This window comes from Ranitomeya variabilis, chromosome 1 (genome assembly GCF_051348905.1).
Source record: "Ranitomeya variabilis isolate aRanVar5 chromosome 1, aRanVar5.hap1, whole genome shotgun sequence".
NCBI classification, from domain to species: Eukaryota; Metazoa; Chordata; class Amphibia; order Anura; family Dendrobatidae; genus Ranitomeya; species Ranitomeya variabilis.
The window spans coordinates 117587610-117613571 of NC_135232.1; the positions used below are offsets into that span (position 1 = coordinate 117587610).

General features: G+C 47.3%; 1 protein-coding gene across 1 annotated transcript in view; it reads right to left on the bottom strand.

The window, feature by feature from the left end:
• The window catches only part of DHFR (dihydrofolate reductase), an 86802-nt gene that overhangs the window by 35309 nt on the left and 25531 nt on the right, over window positions 1-25962 (bottom strand). The window contains exon 4 of the mRNA XM_077288372.1: window positions 12273-12399. Within this exon, the coding sequence (XP_077144487.1) occupies window positions 12273-12399 (127 nt within the window). The remainder of the gene's footprint in view (window positions 1-12272; window positions 12400-25962) is intronic.

The window sequence follows — 25962 nt, forward strand, 5'->3', positions numbered from 1 at the left end:
AAATAAAAAAATATATTTTTTTCCAACAAAAAAGATTTTTAGCCCCCAAGTTTTTATTTTCACAAGGGTAACAGGAGAAATTGGACCCCAAAAGTTGTTGTCCAATTTATCCCGAGTACGCTGATGCCCCATATGTGGGGGTAAACCACTGTTTGGGCGCACGGCAGAGCTCAGAAGGGAGGGAGTACCATTTGACTTTTTTAGCGCAAAATTGGCTGTCGTGTTTGGAGACCCCCTGATGTACCTAAACAGTGGAAACCCCCCAATTCTAACTCCAACCCTAACCCCAACACAGCCCTAACCCTAATCTCAACCCGATCCATAATCCTAATCACAACCCTAACGATAATCACAACCCTAACCCCAAAACAGCCCTAATCTCAACCCTAACCATAACCCTAATCAAAACCCTAAATCCAACACACCCCTAACCCTAATCCCAACCCTAACCCTAATCCCAACCCTAATCCCAAACGTAACACTAATCCCAACCCTAATCCAAACCCTAACCCTAATCCCAACTCTAACCCTAACTTTAGCCCCAACCCTAACTTTAGCCCCAACCCTAACCATAACTTTAGCCCCCGTCGTCACAAAAAAAGTTCAATGTAACCTTTTTTTTGTACGTCGCGTCCGCCATTTCCGCGGATGCGTGGCCGTAACTCTGCCCCCTCCTCCCCAGGACATAGACTGGGCAGCGGATGCGTTGAAAAACTGCATCCGCTGCCCACGTTGTGCACAATTTTCACAACGTGCGTCGGTACATCGGGCCGACGCATTGCGACCGCCCCGTACCGACGCAAGTGTGAAAGAAGCCTTAGGCTACTTTCAGACATAGCGCATTTTTGAGCGCTATTTTGCGGGCGCTTTTCAAAAATGCGCAATGTCATTTTCGTCTGCCGGCAAAGTGAATGAGAAATTCACTTTGCCGTTCAGACACACCGCAAAAAAACGCGGCGCTTTTGTCTGCAAACACGCCGGCGTAAAAAGAATTGACATGTCAATTCTTTACGCAGCGGCGTGTCTGCGTATCCCCCTAGGGCCCCATATTACCTTCCACACACAGCGCCTTTGTCCTGGGTGTCGGCGTCTTTGTACGGAGGGGTTGACACCCAGGACCGGACGTGACGTCGGACAGGAAGAGGGAAGCCCCCGCCCCCCAGTGAAGCAGCATGGAGTCCTTCTGTGTGCGTGTGTGTGCGTGTGTGTGTCCCCATGCGACGCTAGTGCCACCATTGTGCTAAGTCGCCGTATGGGACTACTACTCCCATCCGGTATTAGGATGGGAGAGTTGTCCCTGTGTCCGGCGACTTAGCACAATTGTAAAGTTACACAAAACACCTACACACAATACACATACATGACACACAGTACATACAACATATAACACAGAGTATATACTCACCAACAGCACACTTGTAGGCGAAGCCCTCGATCCTCCAGGAAAAAATCCAAAAATAATAAACCAAATTCATACTCCCTGTCCGCAGAATCCATAAAACGAGTGTCCCACGCCGATCGGCTGCTCTCCGGCGATACACTGCCAGGAGCGAAGCTCCTAGCAGTGTATCGCGTACTGTTCCGGAGTTCAATGACTCCGGCGTCTCGGTTAACAGCAGTACAGCTGCGTTGAACTTTCCCACGCAGCACTGCCGTTAAGCGAGAGTGCCGGGGTCAATGACCGCCGGTAAACTCGCTCGCGCATGCGCAGTGACACACCGACAGGAACTATGGCTCCTGTCAGTGTGTTGCTGCAGCCGTGGAGAGCAGACATATCTCTGGATGTGTCTGTTCTCCATGGAAAATCTTGATACGTGGCACTTAAATATGTGGCAATTAAATACGTGACACGTGGCACTTATACGTGATACGTGTCACTTAAATACGTGGCACTGAAATACGTGATACGTGGCACTTTGATACGTGGCACTTTGATACGTGGCACGTGTCACTTAAATACGTGGCACGTGGCACTGAAATATGTGGCACGTGGCACTTTGATACGTGGCACGTGTCTCTTAAATACGTGGCACGTAAAGATGTGGCACGTGGCACTTTGATACGTGGCACGTGGCACTTTGATACGTGGCACGTGGCACTGAAATATGTGGCACGTGGCACTTTGATACGTGGCACGTGGCACTTTGATACGTGGCACTGAAATATGTGGCACGTGGCACTTTGATACGTGGCACGTGGCACTTTGATACGTGGCACTTTGATACGTGGCACTTTGATACGTGGCACTGAAATATGTGGCACGTGGCACTTTGATACGTGGCACGTGGCACTTTGATACGTGGCACTTTGATACGTGGCACTGAAATATGTGGCACGTGGCACTTTGATACGTGGCACGTGTCACTTAAATACGTGGCACGTGGCACTGAAATATGTGGGACACGTCGCACAAAAAAGTTACATGTAGTTTTTTTTGTGTCGACGGTCCGCCGAAGCACGACGCATCCGTCGCACGACGGATGCGACATGTGGCAATCCGTCGCAATGCGTCGCTAATGCAAGCCAATGGAGAAAAAACGCATCCTGCAAGCACTTTTGCAGGATGCGTTTTTTCTCCAACGACGCATTGCGACGGAAGCCAAAAAACGCTAGTGTGAAAGTAGCCTAACCCTAACCCTAAATTTAGCCCCAACCCTAACCCTAACTCTAACCCTAACCCTAATTTTAGCCCCAACTTGTCTTCTCCTGCCGGCCGGCAGATGGCAGCAGATGGCGGGCGCACTGCGCATGCGCCCGCCATGATGAAAAAGCCGGCTGGCAGGAGAAGACAGAAGAGGACCCAGGGACCCCGGGTGAGTATGTTAGGGTTCCCGAATCCCCCTATTTCTCTGTCCTGATGTGCGATCACATCAGAGGACAGAGAAATAACTGATCGCTTTTTTTTTTTGCGGTCGCCGGTAAACTGTTAATTACCGGCGATCGCAAAGCAGGGGTCGGTGCAAATCGACCCCGATCATGTTCTTTGGGGTCTCGGCTACCCCCGGCAGCCGAGACCCCAAAGAACATCCGGGTGCCGGGCGGCGGGCGCACTGCGCGTGCGCCCGCCATTTTTTCCCGGAAAAAAGATGGCGGCGCCCATGGGGAGACACGAGGAGCACCGGGGGAGGTAGGTAAGTATTGGGGGGCTATTGGGGGCCATCGGGGACCACATTTCTCTGTCCTCCGATGTGCGATCACATCGGAGGACAGAGAAATTAAACGGCAAATCGCGTTTTTTTTTTTTTTTGTTGCGACCACCGGTAAACGGTTAATTACCGGCGATCGCAACTCGGGGGTCGGTAAAAAACCCCCGAATCATGTTCTCTGGGGTCTCGGCTACCCTCGGCAACCGAGACCCCAGAGAAAATCCGACTCTGGGGGGCGCTATTCACTTTTTCCACAGCGCCGTTAATTAACGGCGCTGTGGTTTAAGTACCCTTAGCGGCCGCCGTTAAAAGGCGTATCGGCGGTCGTTAAGGGGTTAAGGAGCATGTCAGCCTTCCTGTCTGAGGGATCTTTAAGAAGTCCTACATCCTCTAATGGTAGTGAGGCTGTTTTTGAGGTAGAGGCTACTGCCGCATCCACTTTCGGGACTTTCACCCACTGAGATAAGGTGTCATCCTCAAAGGGGTACCTTCTTTTTGCGGCCGAAGGTAAGAACCCCTTATCCAGCTTTTCCCAGTCTCGTCTGACCAGATCTTTAATGGTCTCTACCACGGGGAAAGCTTTGCGACTTCTCTGATTCAGTCCTGCAAACATGATTTCCTGGGTGGTTTTTGGCTCTTTGCTCTCTGCCACCCCCATAGTTGCCCGGACTGCTTTAACTAAAGTCTCCATATTATCAGTGGAGAAACAAGGCCTTCCTTCCTCATCTGAGGAGGCTGATGATGAACTCTCCGAGCACTCACCCTCTTGCAATGAAGGGCTGGAATCGGATATTATCTCCATGCTACTCTTCTCATGCCGTTTAATTTTAAGGGACGATTTTATTTCTTCCCTAATTACTTCCCTTAAGTCTGATACACGAAGGGGGGCCTCTTCCTCTAACGTACGGCATATACACAACTGACATAATTTCTTTAGATAGGTGTCAGGTAGTGGCTCCGTGCATAACGCGCACTGCTTATGCTTGGACTTTGAGGTCTTTTTTCCCTATAAAAAAGCATAGTACAGGAGACAATTTGTATCAGCCAATGGCTCAAATATCAAACTCACCACTGCTGATGAAACAATAGAGTACCGGTTTCTGAGGGGGTGAGATGCGACGTGACGTGCCAGGGTCCTGCTGCCCGCGTACCACATCTCCAGTGTGAGATCTGCTGCTGCTCCTTTGCTCACCTAATTGTCGGTGTTCGGCGTCTCCTGTAGAAGACATGTTGCCGCACACTACTCACCAAGCGCTGCCTTCTTTTCAAAGGTCCCGCGCTCTTCCTCCCGGCCTCCTCCGGAAGTCGTTCATCTACTTCCGGGTCATAAGCGCCGACGTGCTCCTGCAGCGTCGCGCGCGCGTGGACGACCCGGGGCGGCGCGCCTTCCCCCGGGAACGCCACCTCGACCGCTCAGCCATTCCTCACTGAGCTGGTCCCTGCCAGACGAGGGGGGGAAGCTGAAAACAGGACTTCCCCCGACGCTGCTTCCAGGCCCCCGACTCTGCCGTTCTCACCCGGACACCGCACAGAGGCTTGGCGGACCTGGGTAAGCGAAACTGTAGGCTCCCGCCGTCCGGACAGGAACCCAAACTGGAGGGCGAGGGGGGCCGCCCCTTTTTAACCTGTAGGTTCCTGTCCGGAAGGTGGGCGGATCCCCTCTCTCTCTTTGTGGGTGCTGTCGTGGCGATAGGAAAAAATACTATTTATTCTGCTTCAACAGTTTGTATAATTGCCCCGAAGAGCATTACACTGAAGATCTGTTACGGCTTCAACATTCGATTTTTGGGAAGTTAAACTTTATCTTGTCAAAACGAAGACCCCATGTCCCCATGCAATTCCGGTAGGATGCTGGACAAATCGGATAAAGCCAAAATGGCCACAATGTCTTCAACATGTCGTTTGCCACCACAAACTCACATATACCATTACCAAGCTGTAAGTGCTACTTTAAGGAAACTACACTTGTGACCATTAGAGCAGAGCAAGGCAGCTGATGAAATGCTGGGGTGTCAGCGGGGCGCAGCCCAGCACAGGCTTGGACTGGCCCGCAGGAGAATCCTCCGGTGGCCCTGTGCAAGAGTGGGCCACCACCCTCTTATATGAGCAGCACTTGGCACTATATACTTGATCACTATGTACAGACAGAGGCTGCATCTTATTCATTTATTTACCAATCTACCCACTTCATGTTATACAAGTTGGCGATTGAGGATAATGTCACATTGCATGCAGTTGAAAAGTGGGGCCCTGGAGATGGTTACTGGTGGGCCCTTGGCACCCGAGTCCAACAGCCCCATAAGAAAGCCAATCACGATCTAGAATTATAGTTCAATTTGGGGAAAAAAAAAAAAATAAGAAAAGCAAAATGCTAGTAAAGCAAAATGTAAGTGTACGTGATTATACACATAAATTATTTACACTTGAATATGGCTTCATTAACAAAACCATATTTAAAAAAAAAAAAAAAAAAAAAAAAAAAGTTTAGCCCCTTTTTCTCTAGATGATTTTTGGTTCCAGCAATTGGAACCCGACCAACTGTACGGCTAACCCATTAGATGGAATCAAGGGTAGGGGCAGCGACCCAAATTCCAGAGATGTGCCACTTTCCAAGCGGCATGATATAGTTAATATAAATCAGCATTTTATCAATAGATCAGAGGATTAGTTCTCTCAGACCAGTTAGTCCTCTATATTTGTGACCTCTGCATAACCCCACTTCTACCATTCTTTGACACCTTTCTGCATATGCACAGTGTACATAGAAAGCTGCCAGTGGTGTGGGCAGGGTTATACAGAGCTCAACATTCAGAGAATTGCTAGATCTGCAGTAGATACCGTATTTTTCACTTTATAAGATGCTCCCAATTATAAGACGCGGGGAGAAAATAGGATTTTTTTTTTAAAATAAAATGGTGTTGTTTCTTATAATCCATGCGTCTTATTGCTTACCAGGGGTGGTGGCTGCGGTCGGTGAAGCGGGGACCTAGGGTCGCTGCTGGAGGAGACAGGAGTGGGGTGATGCTGCAGGCTTGGATGAAGGGGTGTCCGGCATTGCTGCTGATGTCTGGCGCTGCTGCCGCCCGGTGCTCAGCGGGTGTCTCCGATGCTCGGTGCTGCGAGGGTGGGGGGGCGGATGTCCGGTGCTCTACTGGTGTCCCGATGCCCGGACGGTGCTGCTGGGGCTCTGCCGACATTTTGTGAGAGGCCAGAGCCCCGGCAGTTCCATGGTTTCCTGTGCGGTGGACTCCGGTAAAATGGCCGCCGGGGGAGGGGGAGCGGTGCATGCGCAGATGGAGATCTCGGCACCGAGATCTCAGGAGATGGGTTTTCAGAGCTGAAATCTCATCTCCCGAGATCTCCATCTGCTCATGCGCCACCCGGCGGCCATTTTACCGGAATTCACTGCACAGGAAACCATGGGACTGCCGGGGTGGGACCTTGAAGCACCGGAGACCGCCACAACAACATCGGGCAGTGCCATAAGCGCCCCCGCAGCACCGGAGACACCAGCAGAGCACCAGGCAGCAGCGCTGCTGGGAACTGGAGACACCCGCAGAGCACTGGGTAGCAGCGCCAGACACCAGCAGCACGGCCGGACACCCCTTCATCCCAGCCTGCAGCTACGGTATTGGTAATGTACATTCGCATTATAAGACGCACCCCCATTCCCCCCCCCAAATTTGGGGGAAAAAAAGTGTGTCTTATAATCCGAAAAATACGGTAAAACGAGATTTAACTGACTGAAAAGGACAAAAATTGTTACAAGTCTCACATCAGAATCATCAGAAGTTTTGCTGCAAGTAGTCAACAGGGTGTAAAAACGTGTTGCGAAAAAAGACGCTCATTAGCTGCTAAAGACTTTGGAAGACTCAAACATGAAGCAGCCAGGAAGCCATTATCCTCCAGTGCTGTCATATTCCCAACCTGCATCCTCCCTGGAGGCCCAAAAATACAAGGTGTTCAGTGCTCAGAGAGATGGCTGAGGTAAGGAAGGCAGAACCACCATTGAGCAAGACAGAAGATTAGAGGTCAAAACTGGGCCAAGAAATTTCTGAAGACTGAGTTTTCAAAGGTTTTATGGACTGATGAGATGAGAGTGACTCTTAACAGACCAGATGGATGTGCCTGGGGTATGTGAGTCAGTAACAAGCACAGACCTCCACATCCACTCAGACACCAGTAAGGTGGAGGTGAAATACTGCTATGGGCTGGATTAAAGACGAGCTAGTTGGACCTTTTCAGTTTGAAGCTGGACTCAAAATAAACTCCCAAACCTACTGCCATTTTTCAGAAGACTTTCTCCAAGCATTGGTATAGGAAAAAAGTCTGCATCTTTCAAGAAAATCATGATTTTTTATGCAGGACATAACTCGTTCGAAGTCAGACACTGCTCGGAGCCTTAAAGATGAAAGACTAACATCATGGCACCTTCACCTGACCTAAACCCTAGTGAGAACTTATAGTCCCTTCTTAAATGGGAAATGTAAAACCGTTCCCTTTCTGAGCATGGTCTGGTAGGCTGTGATTAGGGCTGATCAAAAAGTTGCTTGTCAACTGATTAAGAAACTCCATGTATGGAGCTTTTGAGCGTTCTTGAGAAGGGTGGCTATATTGGTCACCAATATTGTTTGTCAGAAATATATTTTTGTACAGCTAGGCTATGTGCACATGTCCGGAATTTCCGTGGAAATTTCAGAGGCAATTCTGCAACTCCCTGCCACGGGTATATCGCATGCGGAATTGGCATGCGTATTCCCGCTAAACACTAGCGTTTTGCAAGCGTAATTAGCTTGCAGAATGCTAGCGTTTTCCAAGCGATCTATAGCGTCGCATGGAAAACTGATTTGACAGGTTGGTCACACTTGCCAAACAATGTTTGACATGTGTGAACAACTTTTTACTATTGATGCTGCCTATGCAGCATCAATAGTAAAAGATCTAATGTTGAAAATAAAAAAATTGTGATATTCTCATCTTCCAGCGGCACCCGCAGCCTTTCCGCTCCTCGCGATGCTCCCGTTCCCAGTAATGCCTGGCAGCAATGACCCCAGATGACCTAGCATCACGCGAGACCGCTACGTCACCACAGGTCATTGCCGCGAGGCATTACTGGGAACGGGAGCATCGCGAGGAGCAGGAAGGATGCGGGTGCCGCTGGAAGGTGAGAATATCACAATTTTTTACAGGTATATGGTTCCCAGAGACTCTCCTCCACCCTGGGTACCAACCGCACATGATCCACTTAATTCCCGCATGGTGGGCACAGCCACATGCGGAAAGTAAGCAGTTCAATGCATTCCTATGTGTGCAGAATCCCCGCGATTCCGCAAAAAGAATGAACATGCTGCGTTTTTTTTCCAGAATGCAATTCCGCTGCGGAAAAAAAACGCAACATGTGCACAAAAATTGCGGATTGCATTCTAATAGGATGCTTAATGTAAGCTTCTTTTTTTTTTAGCAGTTTTATTGCGTTTTTATAGCGGAAAACCGCCGAAAAAAAACCCGAAAAATCCTGAACGTGTGCACACAGCCTTAAAGTTATTTGGTTATTCTCACTTTAACATGAAAATAAAGGAGATTGGTAAATTTATGTTTATTTAGATGCATAATTTAGTTTACACACTGACCTGTGACTGCAGTTGTGCTGCCTGAATCCTGCGCATGCGCCCTGCACTCACTCGACAATCTGTACATCTTTCTATGGTCCGTGTATTCAGTGTTCTTGTGCACAAGAACGCTCAATACACTGACCATAGAGAAGGAAAAGGTAGAAATTGTTGAGTGAGTGCAGGATGCATGCGCAGAATTCAGGCAGCACAACTGCAGTCACAGGTCAGTGTGGTGTGCATGGGAGGCGTGGGGTGATCGTATAATGAAGAGCGGAGGCAGAGATTTCTTCCAGACACCGCACGCCCCGGAGCCTGGAAGAAATCATTAACATAATGAAATAAAAGTCTATTTCTCCACATCTAGACAGACAGCAACTATGAGTTACACAGGTAAGACTAGATAAAACATTCTATTACTTGTGTAGTAATAGCTGGAAAGTGTCCAGGGGGTGACAGATTCCCCTTAACCTGTTGGATTCACCGACAGCACTGTAGTTGTACGATAATCAAAATCAAACAATACAAATTACCTAATTGTGCACACACCGCGTATACGGTATGTTATAGCAGACAGTGGGTCAATGAGTGAAAATAACAGGTGGTAGCAGCATTATTGGAGGCTGTAAGCTTTTCTGAATAACTGGGTTGTGAAGATGCGCTTGAAGACTTGTACCGTGGAGGACAATCTGATGTACTGAAGTATCAAGTTCCACAGTGTAGGGGACACATGGGAAAAAATATTGGAGATGATTGCGTGATAGGCAGCCAAGAGGAAAGCAGAGGAGGGCTTGTGAGGTTACAGGTAGCATCTATTAGGTTTCATCATGACTACGTAGGTATTAAGAACTGCAGAAAACACCTGATGGAGGAATATGATGCATGTATTTTGGTGCCAGATTATCCTTTGATCACAACTCATTTCCACACAGCCTTGCAGATGAAATATGCGGCTCTGGTTTACAATTTGCAAAGAACAGCAATACGCCAAAATAGAGTATATTTCCAAAGAATTAAAGTGCACTAAGAGTGAAAAAAGTGGCACCACTACAAAAAGAAATTGTGATGAAGGCGTTTGGCAAGCAGTATTACATGTGAGTGTATTGTGCGCAGTTTACAGTTGTTACTAGGCTCATGGCTTTATAAGTGTTTGCAAATGCAAGCTTAGCAATACATGTCAGTGTATGATAAAGATCGCGTAACGCTGAAGGTGAGAAGTGGGTAAAACAATATAAGACTGGGTGTAACCGAAATAAACGAAGACTACAAAGTGGGACATTTACAGAAGCATTAGACCAAAATATAATTTTCTTCACCTACGCAATTTTAAAAAGGGTTGTCAGGTCCAAATCGTGTGACTGCAGACTTATGGGCACTGACTGAACTTCAGCTACACGGCAAACTGTGCCTTGCCAATACGCACTGCTCCCAATAAGATCTTAAGACTTTTGAGGATAATGGTGCATTTTAACACATTAATATATTCTCTTTTAGGTGATCTATTGTAATAGAGTTGCTTTATTAGTCCCAGCTACAGTAGAATTTCAGCCTGCGTTGCAGAGCTGTCTTGCGTTACTGGCACCCAGCAGCTCCAGTTCACTCCCTTCACCCAGTGTTCACTGGGTTCGGAGATGAAAGCAGGGCAAGTGCTTCATAATATGTACACTGCTCAAAAAAATAAAGGAAACACTAAAATACCACAACCTAGATATCTCTGAATAAAATATTCCAGTTGCAAATTTTTATTCATTGCATAGTGGAATGTGTTCAGAACAATAAAACAAAATTATCAGTGTAAATCAAAATAAATATTCCATGGACATCTGGATTTGGAATGATACTCAAAATCAAAGTGGAAAACCAAATTACAGGCTAATCCAACTTCAGTGGAAATTCCTCATGACAAGGAAAAGATGCTCAGTATTGTGTGTGGCCTCCACGCGCCTGTATGACCTCCCTACTGTACAACGCCTGGGCATGCTTCTGATGAGGCGGCGGATGGTCTTCAGAGGGATCTCCTCCCAGACCAGGACTAAAGCATCTGCCAACTCCTGGACAGTCTGTGGTGGATGGAGCGAGACATGATGTGTTCAATCAAATTCAGGTCAGGGTAATGGGCGGGCCAGTCCATAGCTTCATTGCCTTCATCTTGCATGAACTGCTGGACACTCTCCAGCCACATGAGGTCTGGCATTGTCCTGCATTAGGAGGAACCCAGGGCCAACCGCACCAGCATATGGTCTCACAAGGGGTCTGAGGTTCTCATCTCGGGACCTAATGGCAGTAAGGCTACCTCTGGCGAGCACATGGAGGGCTGTGCGGCCCTCCAAAGAAATGCCACTCCACACCATTACTAACCCACTGCCAAACCGGTCATGCTGACGGATGTTGCAGGCAGCAGATCGCTCTCCACAGCATCTCCAGACTCTGTCACGTCTGTCACATGTGCTCAGTGTGAACCTGCGGTCATCTGTGGAGAGCACAGGGTGCCAGTGGTGAATTTGCCAATCCTGGTGTTCTGTGGCAAATGCCAAGTATCCTGTAGGGTGTTGGGCTGTGAGCACAACCCCCATCTGTGGATGTCGGGCACTCAGACCATCCTCATGGAGTCAATTTCTAACAGTTTGTGAAGACATGCACATTTGTGGCCTGCTGGAGGTCATTTTGCTGGGCTCTGGCAGTGCTCCTCCTGTATCTCCTTGCACAAAGGCTGAGATAGTGGTCCTGCTGCTGGGTTGTTGCTCTCCTATGGCCCCCTCCACATCTCCTTATTGCCACAGCTCACATTGATGTGCCATCCTGGATGAGCTGCAATACCTGAGCCACTTGTGTGGGTTGTAGAGTCTGTCTCATACTACCACGAGTGTGAAAGCACAACCAGCATTCAAAAGTGATCTAAACATCAGCCAGAAAGCATTGGTACTGAGATGTGGTCTGTGGTCCCTACCTGCAGAACCACTCCTTTATGGAGGGTGTCTTGATAATTGCCAATAATTTCCATCGGTTGTCTATTCAATTTGCACAACAGCACGTGAAATTGATTGTCAAACAGTGTTGCTTCCAAAGGGGACAGTTTGATTTCACAGAAGTTTGATTTACTAGGAGTTATATTCTGTTTAAGTGTTCCCTTTATTTTTTTTGAGCAGTGTATATACAGTGCGAGTTCAGAAATCAAAAAGGAAAACATGGTACTAAAACATGCTCATTGTCTCTAGAAAGTTTGGCTGTGTGTGACAGCTTCAGGATCTTGTGAATGCGGATTAGACTGCACTTACATTTTAGAACGTTGGTGCAGGAAAAAGAGCACTGTGCGGAAGTTTTAAGTCTCTGAGCCGTTCTGAAATGGTTAACTAGCAATTCTCCGATTGAGGAACTAAGCTGGTTAAACATAAAATGTCACCAACTTAAAATCTTGGCCAATTAGGTTGGATGAAATCTGAGGATTCAGTGCTTACATATTGAAACAGTATGGCAGGCTCAAGAATGCTATGAACACTTACTAGTAATTATGACTTACTTTATAAAGAGAGCTGCCTCCAATGATCCAGATCAGATCAATTCGGTCTTTTAATTCTGCAGTATCTAAAAGTTCCAAAGCCTCATCCAGACTCTTGGCGAGATGGTGAGCTCCTTTTGGAGGTTCCCTGCAAGTGTTTGAAACGAGAGTTTTAAAGGCATCATTTTATCCTAGAATTCCAGACATGATCACGGCAGTTTCATTTTGTGAACGACTGAATCCACTGTTTAAGTGCGCAAAGCAAAATAAATTACAGGCAGTTCCTCGGTTATGAACATCTGACTTAAGGTTGTAAGTACAATGCATATCGTTTTGCAGGGGGCAATTTCAGCTCACGACAGAGCCACTGAAAGTAGGAGAAAGTTGTGACTTTGGAGTGCAGAGGGATGGCATCACACGTCGTATCTATTAGACTGAGTTTTACTAAACCGCCAAATATGTACTTTATCCATTGTACAATAGAACATTTTCTTCACTGTTACTATGGAGATAGTATATGGGTAATCATTTTTACTGCTGGTATACGGAGCACAGTCAAGGTCACACGTGGCTTTTAATAGTAGCTGGCAATAATGTATCCTGAATACAGACTGTCTAACCTTGCTCTGTTCTGTCAACCAACTTCATGCAGTGGCTTGCAAAAGTTTTCACCCATTTTGTCACTTTACGTGTTTAAATATTAATAAGCAAGAAGACTCAGTCAATTATGCCATTAAAAAAAAATCAGTACAAAATATTATAGCGAGAAGTACAATAGTGTACAACATGCAACAATGTCAAGCGTTTTATGGGTACATGTATCCAAGAAGTATTGTTTCTCCTTGCGGAGATTGACAAGCTAAGCATGCCGAGATGAGGAGACTTAAAGCCGCAATGCTCCTCTGGGTAATATGCCAAGTATAAATTCATGACCGTAAAAAATTGTATCAGTGAAAGTATATGCATAACTGAATAACTCCACAATTATTCACTTGCACTAGGTTGTCCTGATGGACAACATTAGTACAGAAGGTTTGTATCTTGCCTTACGCAGGCGTGTACTATGGAGGACAGAGAATGAACTTCAATCCAATATTGCAGTCAGCGGGTAAGGAAAGGGTGAATCAAACACCCAAAAACCCCGCCCATATGACTGAAAATTGTTCCCTCCAAATTCAGGTGACAGAGTCCCTTTAAAGCCGCTGGCTCCGTTGGCAGAATGCCTGAACACTGCTTTACAGGTACTCAGGCAAAAGCCCCCAGTGGAGCGCTGAGGGACTAGAAAATTATCCAACCCCTAGCATGTGAAGCCTTTGGGGTACATAGACGGGGAGCCAATAAGCTGCAGACCCCGAACACTGACTTTACTGTACGTCTGCTTTCCTGTTCAGGTTTGCCTGTCTAAAAGCTTGTTGAAAGGCTGGTGCACAGCCAATCAACATGCTTTTAGACTGTGGGCACTTTCAGAGCCATTGGCGCCACGTCACCCGACCTGTATATAGGCCAGATCATGAGTACTGCCGCCATTCTGCTCTTATTAGTGTAGGGATAGGACACAGCTGGAGTGAGGGACAGATTCTGACTGCGCACTCTGCCACCCATATTTGTGGTAGTACTGTGCTAAAAGTTGCTGTGTAAATTCTGCACCCCCCACCTGTGGGAGTACTGTTCCTTTAAGCCACTGTGTGTACTCTGCATCTCTCCACATATGGGAGTACTGTTCCAATAAAGGGAATCTGTCACCCCCCGGACATATATGACCTTTTAGGCTATGTGCACACGTTCAGGAATTTTCACATTTTTTTTTGCGTTTTTCGCTATAAAAAACGCAATAAAACCGTGAAAAAAAAACGCATACATTAAGCATCCTATTAGAATGCATTCCGCATTTTTTGTGCACATGCTTTGTTTTTTTCCGCGGCGGAATCGCATTCTGGAAAAAAACGCAGCATGTTCATTCTTTGTGAGGAATCGCGGGGATTCCGCACACATAGGAATGCATTGATCTGCTTACTTTTCGCATGTGGCTCTGCCCACCATGCGGGGAGTAAGCGGATCATGTACGGTTGGTACCCAGGGTGGAGGAGAGGAGACTCTCCTCCAGGCCCTGGGAACCATATAATTGTATATATGTATATAAAAAAAAAAAAAAAATTAAAATAAAAAAATCGTGATATTCTCACCTTCCGGCGTCCCCGGCAGTCTTCCCGCTCCTCGCGATGCTTCCGTTCCCAGTGATGCTTTGCGGCAATGACCTGTGATGACGTAGTGGTCTCGCGAGACCATACGTCATCTGGGGTCATTGCCGCTAGGCATTACTGGGAACACGAGCATCCCGAGGAGTGGGAAGGCTGCCGGGGACGCCGGAAGGTGAGAATCACGATTTTTTATTTTTTTAAATTTTTAAACGTTAGATCTTTTTACTATTGATGCTGCATAGGCATAGCTAATTACGCTTGTAAAACGCTAGTGTTTAGAGGGAAAACGCATGCCAATTCCGCATGCATTTTTCCCGCGGCAGGGAGTTCCGGAATTTCGCGGCTATTCCGGACGTGTGCACATAACCTCAATATGGGCATACAGGTAATAGAATTGTTAAACTAGTCCTAACTCTATGCCTAATATTACCATATTATTAGTCTTGTTGTTGAGAAAAGTTATATTCTCTCTATATGCTAATGATTTCTTCTAGGGTCCAGGGCATGTGGTGTGTGGAATAAATCCCTGACTCCTGTCTTCATTGTAATACTACCCCCCCTCCCAATGCAGATCAGTTTGCCAGAATCCCGCGCCCTGCACTTCCTCAAAAAACCATACCTCTTCCTCCCTTCTATGGACACTGCATTTAAGGATCTGAGCAGGCGAGTCACTGTGGCCTGCAGTGTGTGCCACAATAAGATGCTTGCTCTCCCCACTTCCTCCCTGCAGTCATTGCTAGCCCCTTCCCGACCCATGACGCCTATGTGGCGTCATGGAATGATCGCGTCCCTGCAGATCGGGTGAAGGGGTTAACTCCTATTTTACCCGATCTGCAGGGAGAGGGGGAGTTGTACTTCAGCCCAGGGGGGGGTGGCTTCACCCCCCCGTGGCTACGATCGCTCTGATTGGCTGTTGAAAGTGAAACTGCCAATCAGAGCGATTTGTAATATTTCACCTAAAAAACTGGTGAAATATTACAATCCAGCCATGGCCGATGCTGCAATACCATCGGCCATGGCTGGAAAACCTGAAGTGACCCGCCACACCCCACCGATCGCCCCACCAGTGCTCCGTTATGGGGTCCGGTCCCCTCCGTCCTGTGCTCCGCTCCCCCGTCCTCCTGCCCGCTCCCCCCCTGCTCCTATGTCACCCCCCGGTGCTCCGACGCCCCCCCCGTGCCCCGATCTCCCCCCCCCCCCTTATACTTACCGAGGCTCCCGGTGTTGGTCCGTCTCCTCGCTGGGCGCCGCCATCTTCCAAAATGGCGGGCGCATGCTCAGTGCGCCCGCCGAATCTGCCGGCTGGCAGATTCATTACAAGTACATTTTGATCGCTGTGGTAGGTTCTACCACAGCGATCAAAATAAAAAAATAATAAATAAACCCCCCCCCTTTATCACCCCCATAGGTAGGGACAATAATAAAATAAAGAAAATTTTTTTTTTTTCTTTTTCCACTAGGGTTAGGGTTAGAACTAGGGTTAGAACTAAGGGTAGGGTTAGGGGTAGGGTTAGGGTTACGGGTAGGGTTAGGGTTAGGGGTAGGGTTATGGCATGTGCACACAGAGCGGATCGGCCGCGGATCCGCAGCGGATCCGCAGCGGATCGGCAGCGGATCGGCCGCGGATCGGCAGCGGATCGGCCGCGGATCCGCAGCAGATCCGCAGCGGATTGGCCGCGGATCCGCAGCGGATTGGCAGCGGATTGGCAGCGGATCCGCAGCGGATTGGCCGCTGCGAATTCGAAGCAGTTTTCCATCAGGTTTACAGTACCATGTACACCTAAGGAAAACCAAATCCGCTGTGCCCATGGTGCGGAAAATTCTGTGCAGAAACGCTGCATTGTATTTTCCGCAGCATGTCAATTCTTTGTGCGGATTCCGCAGCGTTTTACACCTGTTCCTCAATAGGAATCCGCAGGTGAAATCCGCACAAAAAAACACTGGAAATCTGCTGTAAATCCGCAGGCAAGACGCAGTGCCTTTTACCTGCAGATTTTTCAAAAATCGTGCGGAAAAATCTCACACGAATCCGCAACGTGGGCACATAGCCTTAGGGTTAGGGTTGGAATTAGAGTTAGGGTTGGAATTAGGGCTAGGGTTTGAAATAGGGTTAAGATTAGGCTTGTGGTTAGGGTTACGGATAGGGTTAGGGGTGTGTTGGGGTTACAGTTGTGGTTAGGGTTGGGATTAGGGTTACGGTTGGGATTAGGGTTAGGATTAGGGTTGGAATTAGGGTTACGGTTGTGTTGCGGTTAGGGTTGTGGTTAGGGGTGTGATGGGGTTAGGGTTGTGATTAGGGTTATGGCTACAGTTGGGATTAGGATTAGGGGTGTGTTGGGGTTAGTGTTGAAGTTAGAATTGAGGGGTTTCCACTGTTTAGGCACATCAGGGGTCTCCAAACGCAACATGGCGCCACCATTGATTCCAGCCAATCTTGCGTTCAAAAAGTCAAATGGTGCTCCCGCCCTTCCAAGCCCTGACGTGCGCCCAAACAGTGGTTTACCCCCACATTTGGGGTACCAGCGTACTCAGGAGAAACTGGACAACAACTTTTGGGGTCCAATTTCTCCTGTTACCCTTGGGAAAATAAAAAATTGTGGGCTAAAAAATCATTTTTGAGAAAAGAAAAATTATTTTTTATTTTCATGGCTCTGCGTTATAAACTTCTGTGAAGCACTTGGGGGTTCAAAGTGCTCACCACACATCTAGATTAGTTCCATGGGAGGTCTAGTTTCCAAAATGAGGTCACTTGTGCGGGAGCTCCAATGTTTAGGCACACAGGGGCTCTCCAAACGCGACATGGTGTCCGCTAATGATTGGAGCTAATTTTCCATTCAAAAAGCCAAATGGCGTGCCTTCCCTTCCGAGCCCTGCCGTGCGCCCAAACAGTGGTTTACCCCCACATATGGGGTATCATCGTACTCAGGACAAACTGGACAACAACATTTGGGGTCCAATTTCTCCTATTACCCTTGGGAAAATAAAAAATTCTGGGCTAAAAATCATTTTTGAGGAAAGAAAAATTATTTTTTTATCTTCACGGCTCTGCGTTATAAACTTCTGTGAAGCACCTGGGGGTTATAAGTGCTCACTATGCATCTAGATAAGTTCCTTGGGGGGTCTAGTTTCCAAAATGGGGTCACTTGTAGGGGAGCTCCAATGTTTAGGCACACAGGGGCTCTCCAAACGCGACATGGTGTCCGCTAACGATTGGAGCTAATTTTCCATTCAAAAAGTCAAATGGCACGCCTCCCCTTCCGAGCCTTGCCGTGCACCCAAACAGTGGTTTACCCCCACATATGAGGTATCGGCATACTCAGGAGAAATTGCCCAACAAATTTTAGGATCCATTTTATCCTGTTGCCCATGTGAAAATGAAAGAATTGAGGCTAAAAGAAATTTTGTGTGAAAAAAAAGTACTTTTTCATTTTTGCGGATCAATTTGTGAAGCACCTGGGGGTTTAAAGTGCTCACTATGCCTCTAGATGAGTTCCTTGGGGGGTCTAGTTTCCAAAATGGGGTCACTTGTGGAGGAGCTCCAATGTTTAGGCACACAGGGGCTTTCCAAACGCGACATGGTGTCCGCTAACGATGGAGATAATTTTTCATTCAAAAAGTCAAATGGCGCTCCTTCCCTTCCGAGCCTTACCATGTGCCCAAACAGTGGTTTACCCCCACATGTGAGGTATTGGTGTACTCAGGAGAAATTGCCCAACAAAATTTAGGATCCATTTTATCCTGTTGCCCATGTGAAAATGAAAAAATTGAGGCTAAAATAATTTATTTGTGAAAAAAAGTACTTTTTCATTTTTACGGATCAATTTGTGAAGCACCTGGGGGTTTAAAGTGCTCACTATGCTTCTAGATAAGTTCCTTGGGGGGTCTAGTTTCCAAAATGTGGTCACTTGTGGGGGAGCTCCAATGTTTAGGCACACGGGGGCTCTCCAAACGCGACATGGTGTCCGCTAAAGATTGGAGCCAATTTTTCATTCAAAAAGTCAAATGGCGCTCTTCCCTTCTGAGCCCTGCCGTGCGACCAAACAGTGGTTTACCCCCACATATGAGGTATCAGCGTACTCAGGACAAATTGGACAACAACGTTCGTGGTCCAGTTTCTCCTTTTACCCTTGGGAAAATAAAAAATTGTTGCTAAAAGATCATTTTTGTGACTAAAAAGTTAAATGTTCATTTTTTACTTCCATGTTGCTTCTGCTGCTGTGAAACACCTGAAGGGTTAATAAACTTCTTGAATGTGGTTTTGAGCACCTTGAGGGGTGCAGTTTTTAGAATGGTGTCACTTTTGGGTATTTTCAGCCATATAGAACCCTCAAACTGACTTCAAATGTGAGGTGGTCCCTAAAAAAAATGGTTTTGTAAATTTTGTTGTAAAAATGAGAAATCACTGGTCAAATTTTAACCCTTATAACTTCCTAGCAAAAAAAAAATTTGTTTCCAAAATTGTGCTGATGTAAAGTAGACATGTGGGAAATGTTATTTATTAACTATTTTGTGTCACATAACTCTCTGGTTTAACAGAATAAAAATTCAAAATGTGAAAATTGCGAAATTTTCAAAATTTTTGCCAAATTTCCGTTTTTTTCACAAATAAACTCAGAAATTATCGACCTAAATTTACCACTAACATGAAGCCCAATATGTCACGAAAAAACAATCTTAGAATCGCTAGGATCCGTTGAAGCGTTCCTGAGTTATTACCTCATAAAGGGACACTGGTCAGAATTGCAAAAAACGGCAAGGTCATGAAGGGGCTAGGAACCATGTGTACATAGCGATTACAATGCAGGGAGGAAGTGGGGAGGTCCCTTATCGTCGTGCACACTGGAGGTCACTGGAGCAGAGTTGGCGGAACCTGCAGAAAAGATCCCTGAGTGCAGTGCCCATAGAATGGAAGAAGACGTATGGATTTCTGGAGGGAGGGAGTGCAGGATTCCAGGGCCACAACTGACGTACATTGGAAGGGGGGGGGGTTTAGTATTACAATGAACACAGGAAGCAGGGATTTCTTTACAGGCACCGCATGCCCCGAAATCTTGTAGAAATCATTAGCATACAGAAAGAATTTAACATTTCTCAACAAGACCATTAATATGAGGCATAAAGATGGGACTAGTTTAACATTTCTATCACCTATTTGTCCATATTAATAGGTCATATACCTCCCGGGAAGAGGGGTGGGAGACACAGATTCCCTTTAACCCACTGTGTGTACTCTGCTCCTGTGGGAGCACTGTGCTTTTAAGCTGCTGTGTGTTTTTCTAGTAGTGTCGCAAATAAATAATAATTGGTATCAGCCATCTTGATGCCATTTGTAGGCCAGACAATTTTACTTAACTGCTGTGTCTACACAAATCGCATTTCTAACCAACATTGTATACTCTGCAGCCGTGTTTGAGAGTAGAGTGTCTAATAAAAAAAAAAATATTTGATCATACTGTACAAGTTGTGACTGTGCCTAAACCCCCCCAAAAAACTGCATTTAAGCCGTTGTGTACCGTATTTTTCGGACTAGAAGACGCACCAGACCATAAGGCGCACCCCAAATTTGGGGGTGAAAATTGCAGAAAAAAAGATTTTTTATAAGATGGGGGTCCGTCTTATTGTCCGAATTTACAGTATCTTACCTGAGGGCTGGCGGTGGCAGAGCAGGGTCACAGGAAGCATGGTGTCGGCAGAGGTGGGGTGATGCGGTACGGCGTGCACCTGAGCAGGGTCCCTTCCTGCTTAGGTGGGCGACGCCTCGGCCTGGTGTTCATGGGAGGGTTGCAGCAGTGGTTACCGGCAGAGGTGCTGGGATGAGGAGGCGCAGTGAGAGGTATGGCGTGAGAGGGGTCCCTTTCCCCGGTGAGGTGATGCAGCAGCCCGGTAAGCAGCAGAGCCGGGTGAATCCTGTTGTTATCGGTGGTGGCAGCCATCTTCCTGAGGCCGCGTGTGCGCAGATGAAGCGCTCTGCTTCCCGGGGCTTCAGGAAAATGGCCGTGGGAGGCCACGCGTGCGCAGATGGTGATCGCGGCGGCCATTTTCCTGAAGCCAAAATCTAAATCTGTGAACTCGGCTTCAGGAAAATGGCCACCGCGATCTCCATCTGCGCACACGCGGCCATTTTCCTGAAGCCCAGGGAAGCAGAGCGCTCCATCTGCGCATGCGCGGCCTAAGGAAGATGGCCGCCGCCGCCACCACCGATAACAGGATTCACCCGGCTCTGCTGCTTACCGGGCTGCTGCATCACCTCACCGGGGAAAGGGACCCCGCTCACTGCGCCTCCTCACCCCCGCACCTCTGCCGCCACACCTCTGCCACCACGGTAAGCCTGCATTGCGACTATTAGACGCACCCCCTATTTTCCCCCATTTTTTTGGGGGGAAAAAGTGCGTCTTGTAGTCTGAAAAATACGGTATATTCTACAACCCTGCCTCTGGAAGTACTGTGCCAAAAAGCCTTTGTATTCTGTAGCTGTGTTTCTGACAAGTAGTGTGCCTACAAAATAATACTCTGCACCAGTGTCTGTGTGAACACTGCATATAAAAACACATTTTTTCTACTCTGCAACCATGTTTGTGGGAATACTGTACCAGAAATACCTGTTAGCACTCTGAACAAATCTCTATGGGAGTACTCTGGAAAAGAGCCTCTGTGGGGGGTACTCCGCAAAACACCCTCTTACTTCATTTTAGTTTAGGTAGGCTCCAAAACATTGTGAATGGAAAAATATAGTTCTTACCGATAACTGTATTTCTCTGAGCCCATGACGGCACCACGGAGAGAGGGGATCCGCCCACCAAGGACAGGAAACCTACGGATAAAAAGGCGGTACCACTCTCCTGCATCAGTTTGTTTACATAGAGAATGATGGGAGACTACTAAGGCATTTGCAAATTTTAACTGTTTAGCCTAGTAAGATACCGCGTGATTTTAACTAAAAGTAGATTATGAATAGACTATGGCACTCTTTGAATGTGCACACCCATAAGTGAAGGGAGGGAATGTACGGGTGCCGTCATGGGCTCAGAGAAATACCGTTATCGGTAAGAACTATATTTTTCTCTGATCGCCCATGACAGCACCACGGAGAGAATTGCATAGATAGTACATTCAGGGAGGGACCACTGCTTCCAGAACCCTTTTACCGAAGGCAAGATCTGAAGAAGAGATTAGGTCCAATCTATAGTGCCTATAGAATGTGGATGGTGAGGACCAGGTAGCAGCTCTACATATCTGGTCTATAGAAGCTCCGGCCTTCTCCGCCCAGGAAGTTTCCACTGCCCTTGTTGAGTGAGCCTTAACCTCCCCGGGAACGGACATCCCACTTGCCGAGTTTGAAAGACTGATGGCGTCCGTGATCCATCTTGCTATGGTGGCTTTAGAAGCTTTTTTCCCCTTCCGGGGACCCTGGAAACACACAGAGAGGAATCCTCCCTACTCTCTCTAGTGGCTTCTAGGTAGTGTAAGAGACACCTTCTTACATCCAGTGTATGTAATGTTTGTTCCTCCTTATTTGTAGGGTTGGGACAGAAGGAGGGGAGAGATATCTCTTGAGACCTGTGAAATTTCGAAGCTACTTTCGGGAGATATGCTGGGTCTGTTTTTAAAATGACCCTATCCTCTAAAAATTGTGTGTAAGGAGGATTAACTGAGAGAGCCTGTAAGTCGCTAACCCTACGGGCAGAAGTGAGGGCGACTAACAGAGCGGTTTTGAGAGATAGGTTTTTTATTGAAGTTTCATGTAATGGTTCAAATGGTGGACTAGTCAGGGCTTTAAGGACCAAGTTTAAGTCCCATTGTGGAACCACTTTCACTGGCAGAGGCCTCGATCTTCCTGCTGCTCTGATGAATCTAGAGACCCACCTATTTGAAGCTAAGTCAAAATTGATTAATGCCCCCAATGCCGCCACGTGAACTTTTAGGGTACTGGTGGCTAAACCCATCTCCAAACCTTTTTGTAGGAACTCTAATATGGAATTAAGGGGAATCTCCTTCCCTATCTTTGCACCTGAAGAAGACAAAAACTTTTTCCATATTTTGCCGTATTGTTTTGTTGTAACCGGCTTCCTACTTTTTAACAGAGTTGAGATTAAACCCGAAGAGAACCCTCTGTTTTCTAATATTTTCCTCTCAAGAGCCAGGCTGTCAAGTGCAAGTTCTTGACTCGCGGATGACAGACTGGGCCCTGCGACAATAGATCCTGGAGGTCTGGTAATACCCACGGGTCGGATATTGACATCTTCCTCATCCATGAGAACCAAGGTCTCTTCGGCCAGAACGGGGCAATTAAGATGACCAATGCCCCGTCCTCCCGAATCTTCCTCAGCACTGCTGGACTCAGAATGAGAGGGGGAAAGGCATAGACCAGATGGTGACCCCAAGAGATCAGGAAAGCGTCCACAGCTACTGAGTTCCCCAAGGGAGATAGGGAGCAGAAGGAGGCTACTTTTTTGTTTAAATGGCTCGAAGAGATCTATTTTGGGAACACCCCATTTTTGTGTGATCTGAGTAAATATCACTGGATTTAGTTCCCATTCCCCCTGTTTTAGGCTGGATCGACTTAGGCTACGTTCACATTAGCGTTAAGCTAATGTGCGTCGGGTTTGCGTCGGCGACGCATGCGTCATGCGCCCCTATACTTAACATGGGGGACGCATGCGTTTTTTTTTTGTTGCGTTGTGCGACACATGCGTCTTTTTTGCCGCAAGCGTCGGACCAAGAAAACGCAACAAGTTGCATTTTTCTTGCGTCCGATTTTCGGCAAAAACCGACGCATGAGTCGCAAAACGCAGCGTTTTTGCGTGCGTTTTGACGCGTTTTTTGCGTGCGTTGTGTCGCCGACGCAGCGGCGCACAACGCTAGTGTGAACGTAGCCTTAGAAAGTCTGCCTTGTAATTGTCTACCCCCTTTATGTGTAGGCTTGTCAGGGATAGAAGGTTGCTCTTGGCTATTTGAAGGATTGAGCTGGTCACTTCCATTAGATTTTTGGAACGGGTACCCCCCTGATGATTTAGGTAAGATACTACTACTTGATTGTCCGACATCACCCTTACATGGTGAGATTGAAGGACTCCCAATAATTCCTGAAGGGCAAATTTTACTGCCAGGAGTTCCTTCATATTGGAGGAATTGTTTGCAAGGGACGGAGACCAAATGCCCTGGGCTACTAGATCGCCCAGATGAGCCCCCCACCCTGAGGGGCTTGCGTCCGTAGTTAGGACCTTCGAGATCGGGATTACCCATGGGACTCCCTGGGAAAGATTTTCCTGCAACGTCCACCAAGTCAGAGTGATTGGTGCGAGGAGACAATGTTAACCGCCCGTCTAAATGCTCTCCTAGAAGGATTTGCTCTGACAGTAGCTGCCATTGGAGATCTCTTGAATGTAGTTGGGCCCACTGGACCGCCGGGATGCAGGAGGTCATAGAGCCTAATAGGGACATGCCCTAACGGAGTGTTATGGAGGGAAGAGATTGTACTCTTAACGCTAAATTTTTTATCTTTTGTATTTTGCTCTCTGGGAGCCGACATTCCATTTGTTTGGAGTCTAGAGTGAGACCTAGGTACTCCTGAACCTGAGAAGGCACCAGTCTGGATTTTTCTAGGTTTATTAGCCAACCCAGATCTTTTAGAGAATGAATCACTAGATCTAGTTGACTCTTGCAATGTTGCGGGGAGGAGCCTATCACCAGGAAATCGTCCAGATATGGTATGATCAGGGTGTTTTCTTCCCTGAGGTGAGCCATTACCTCCGCGACCAACTTTGTAAAAACTCTCGGGGCTATTGCTAAGCCAAATGGTAGAGCTGAGAACTGGAAGTGACTTAGGACTCCCTGGATGTGGACTGCCAGTCTGAGGAATTTTTGGTGATCCTTGTGTATTGGGACGTGATAATATGCGTCCCTCAGGTCCAGGACCACCATGAAGCATTGAGGAAACAGCATTTTGATAGATGATTTTACTGTTTCCATCTTGAATGCTTGAACCTCTAGGTAGTTGTTTAGGTTTTTCAAATTGATAATGGTCCTGAAGGAACCATCTGGCTTCTTCCTCAGGAATAGAGGGGAATAGTAACCTTGCCCTCTTTCCTGAGGGGGAACTTCCAGGAGTACTCCTTTTTTCACTAACCCGACAACCTCGTTTTCTAGCGTCAACTGCTCTTCTGCCGAGGATCTTGTGGGTGTTATCTTGAAAGAGGGACGAGGGTACCTCTTGAATGTTAACCTCAGTCCCGACTATGATGTTTAGTATCCATCGACTTGAGGTAATCTTTTCCCAGGCTGGGAGAAAGAGAGATAATCTCCCCCCCACCTGGGGCGAACCTTCATTGTGAAGGTTTTTTGTTGTCATTGAGGTTTTTATTAAAGATAAACCCCTTATTTTTGTTCTTTTTATCTTCCCATTTCCCCTGGCTTCTCCCCGGGTTCCTATGGAAAAACCTCTTGTTCCGAAAGGGCTTCCTATAAGAGGGGAGACCCAGAGGGGGGGGGGGGGAAGGACTTTTTCTTGTCCCCCGCTTTTTCCAAGATGTCATCTAGGGTGGAACCAAAAAGAAATTCTCCTTCGCAGGGGATGGTACACAGTTTTGTTTTCGTTTGTAGGTCGCCTGGCCAATTCTTAAGCCAGAGGGCGCGCCTGGCCGCATTAGCAAACCCTGCTGCTCTGGCGGATAGCCTGATGGAGTCGGCCGAGGCATCAGCTAGGAAAGCCGCGGCCCCTCTCATTACTGGTAATGTGTCCAGCATTGAGTCCCGGGAAGTTTTCCCCTTTAATTGACCCTCTAGTTGGTTCAGTGGTTCAGCCAAATCATCAGGGAGCGTGAAGTACATGCTGCCGCTTCTGCCGGCTTCAGGCCTCCTCCCGCTGCTTCCCAGGCACCTTTGAGAAAGGCATCTGCCTTCTTATCCATAGGGTCTTTTAGGACCCCCATGTCCTCGAACGGGAGGGCAAATTTTTTTAAGGCTTTAGCGATCGCTACATCTAATTTGGGGGCCTTCTCCCAAAAGGAGCAGGATTCCTCCTCGAAGGGGTATTTTCTTTTTGGCGTTAAAAGAGCCTTTCTCATGGGCTTCTTCCATTCTTTCTTAATTAAGGCTGCTATTGCTTCATTAAGAGGGAAAGCTCTTCTCTTTTTCTGTTCCAGGCCCCCAAAGATGTCTTGTACCGATTTTTTAGGGTGGGAGTCTACCAGACCCATGGTACTTCTCACGGCTTTTATGAGGCCATCAGTATCCTCTAGAGGGAAACAGTTATGTCCCCCCGAGGAAGAAGTAGATGATGAAGATGAGGTGGAGGAGTTGAAGGACACTGAACTCTCACTATCGCTTTCTGATTTTGAGACGGGAGATGGGGACCTGAGTCTGGTTTTTCTCCTTTTTTTCCCCACTTTTTAGTGATCTGAAGGTGTCCTCTACTTGCTCTTTAATCAGGCTTTTAAGATCTGTTGCAAACCCAGGAAGGTTTTCAGATACAGTCTGCTGAATGCAAGTATTGCATAGTCTCTTATCCCATGTAG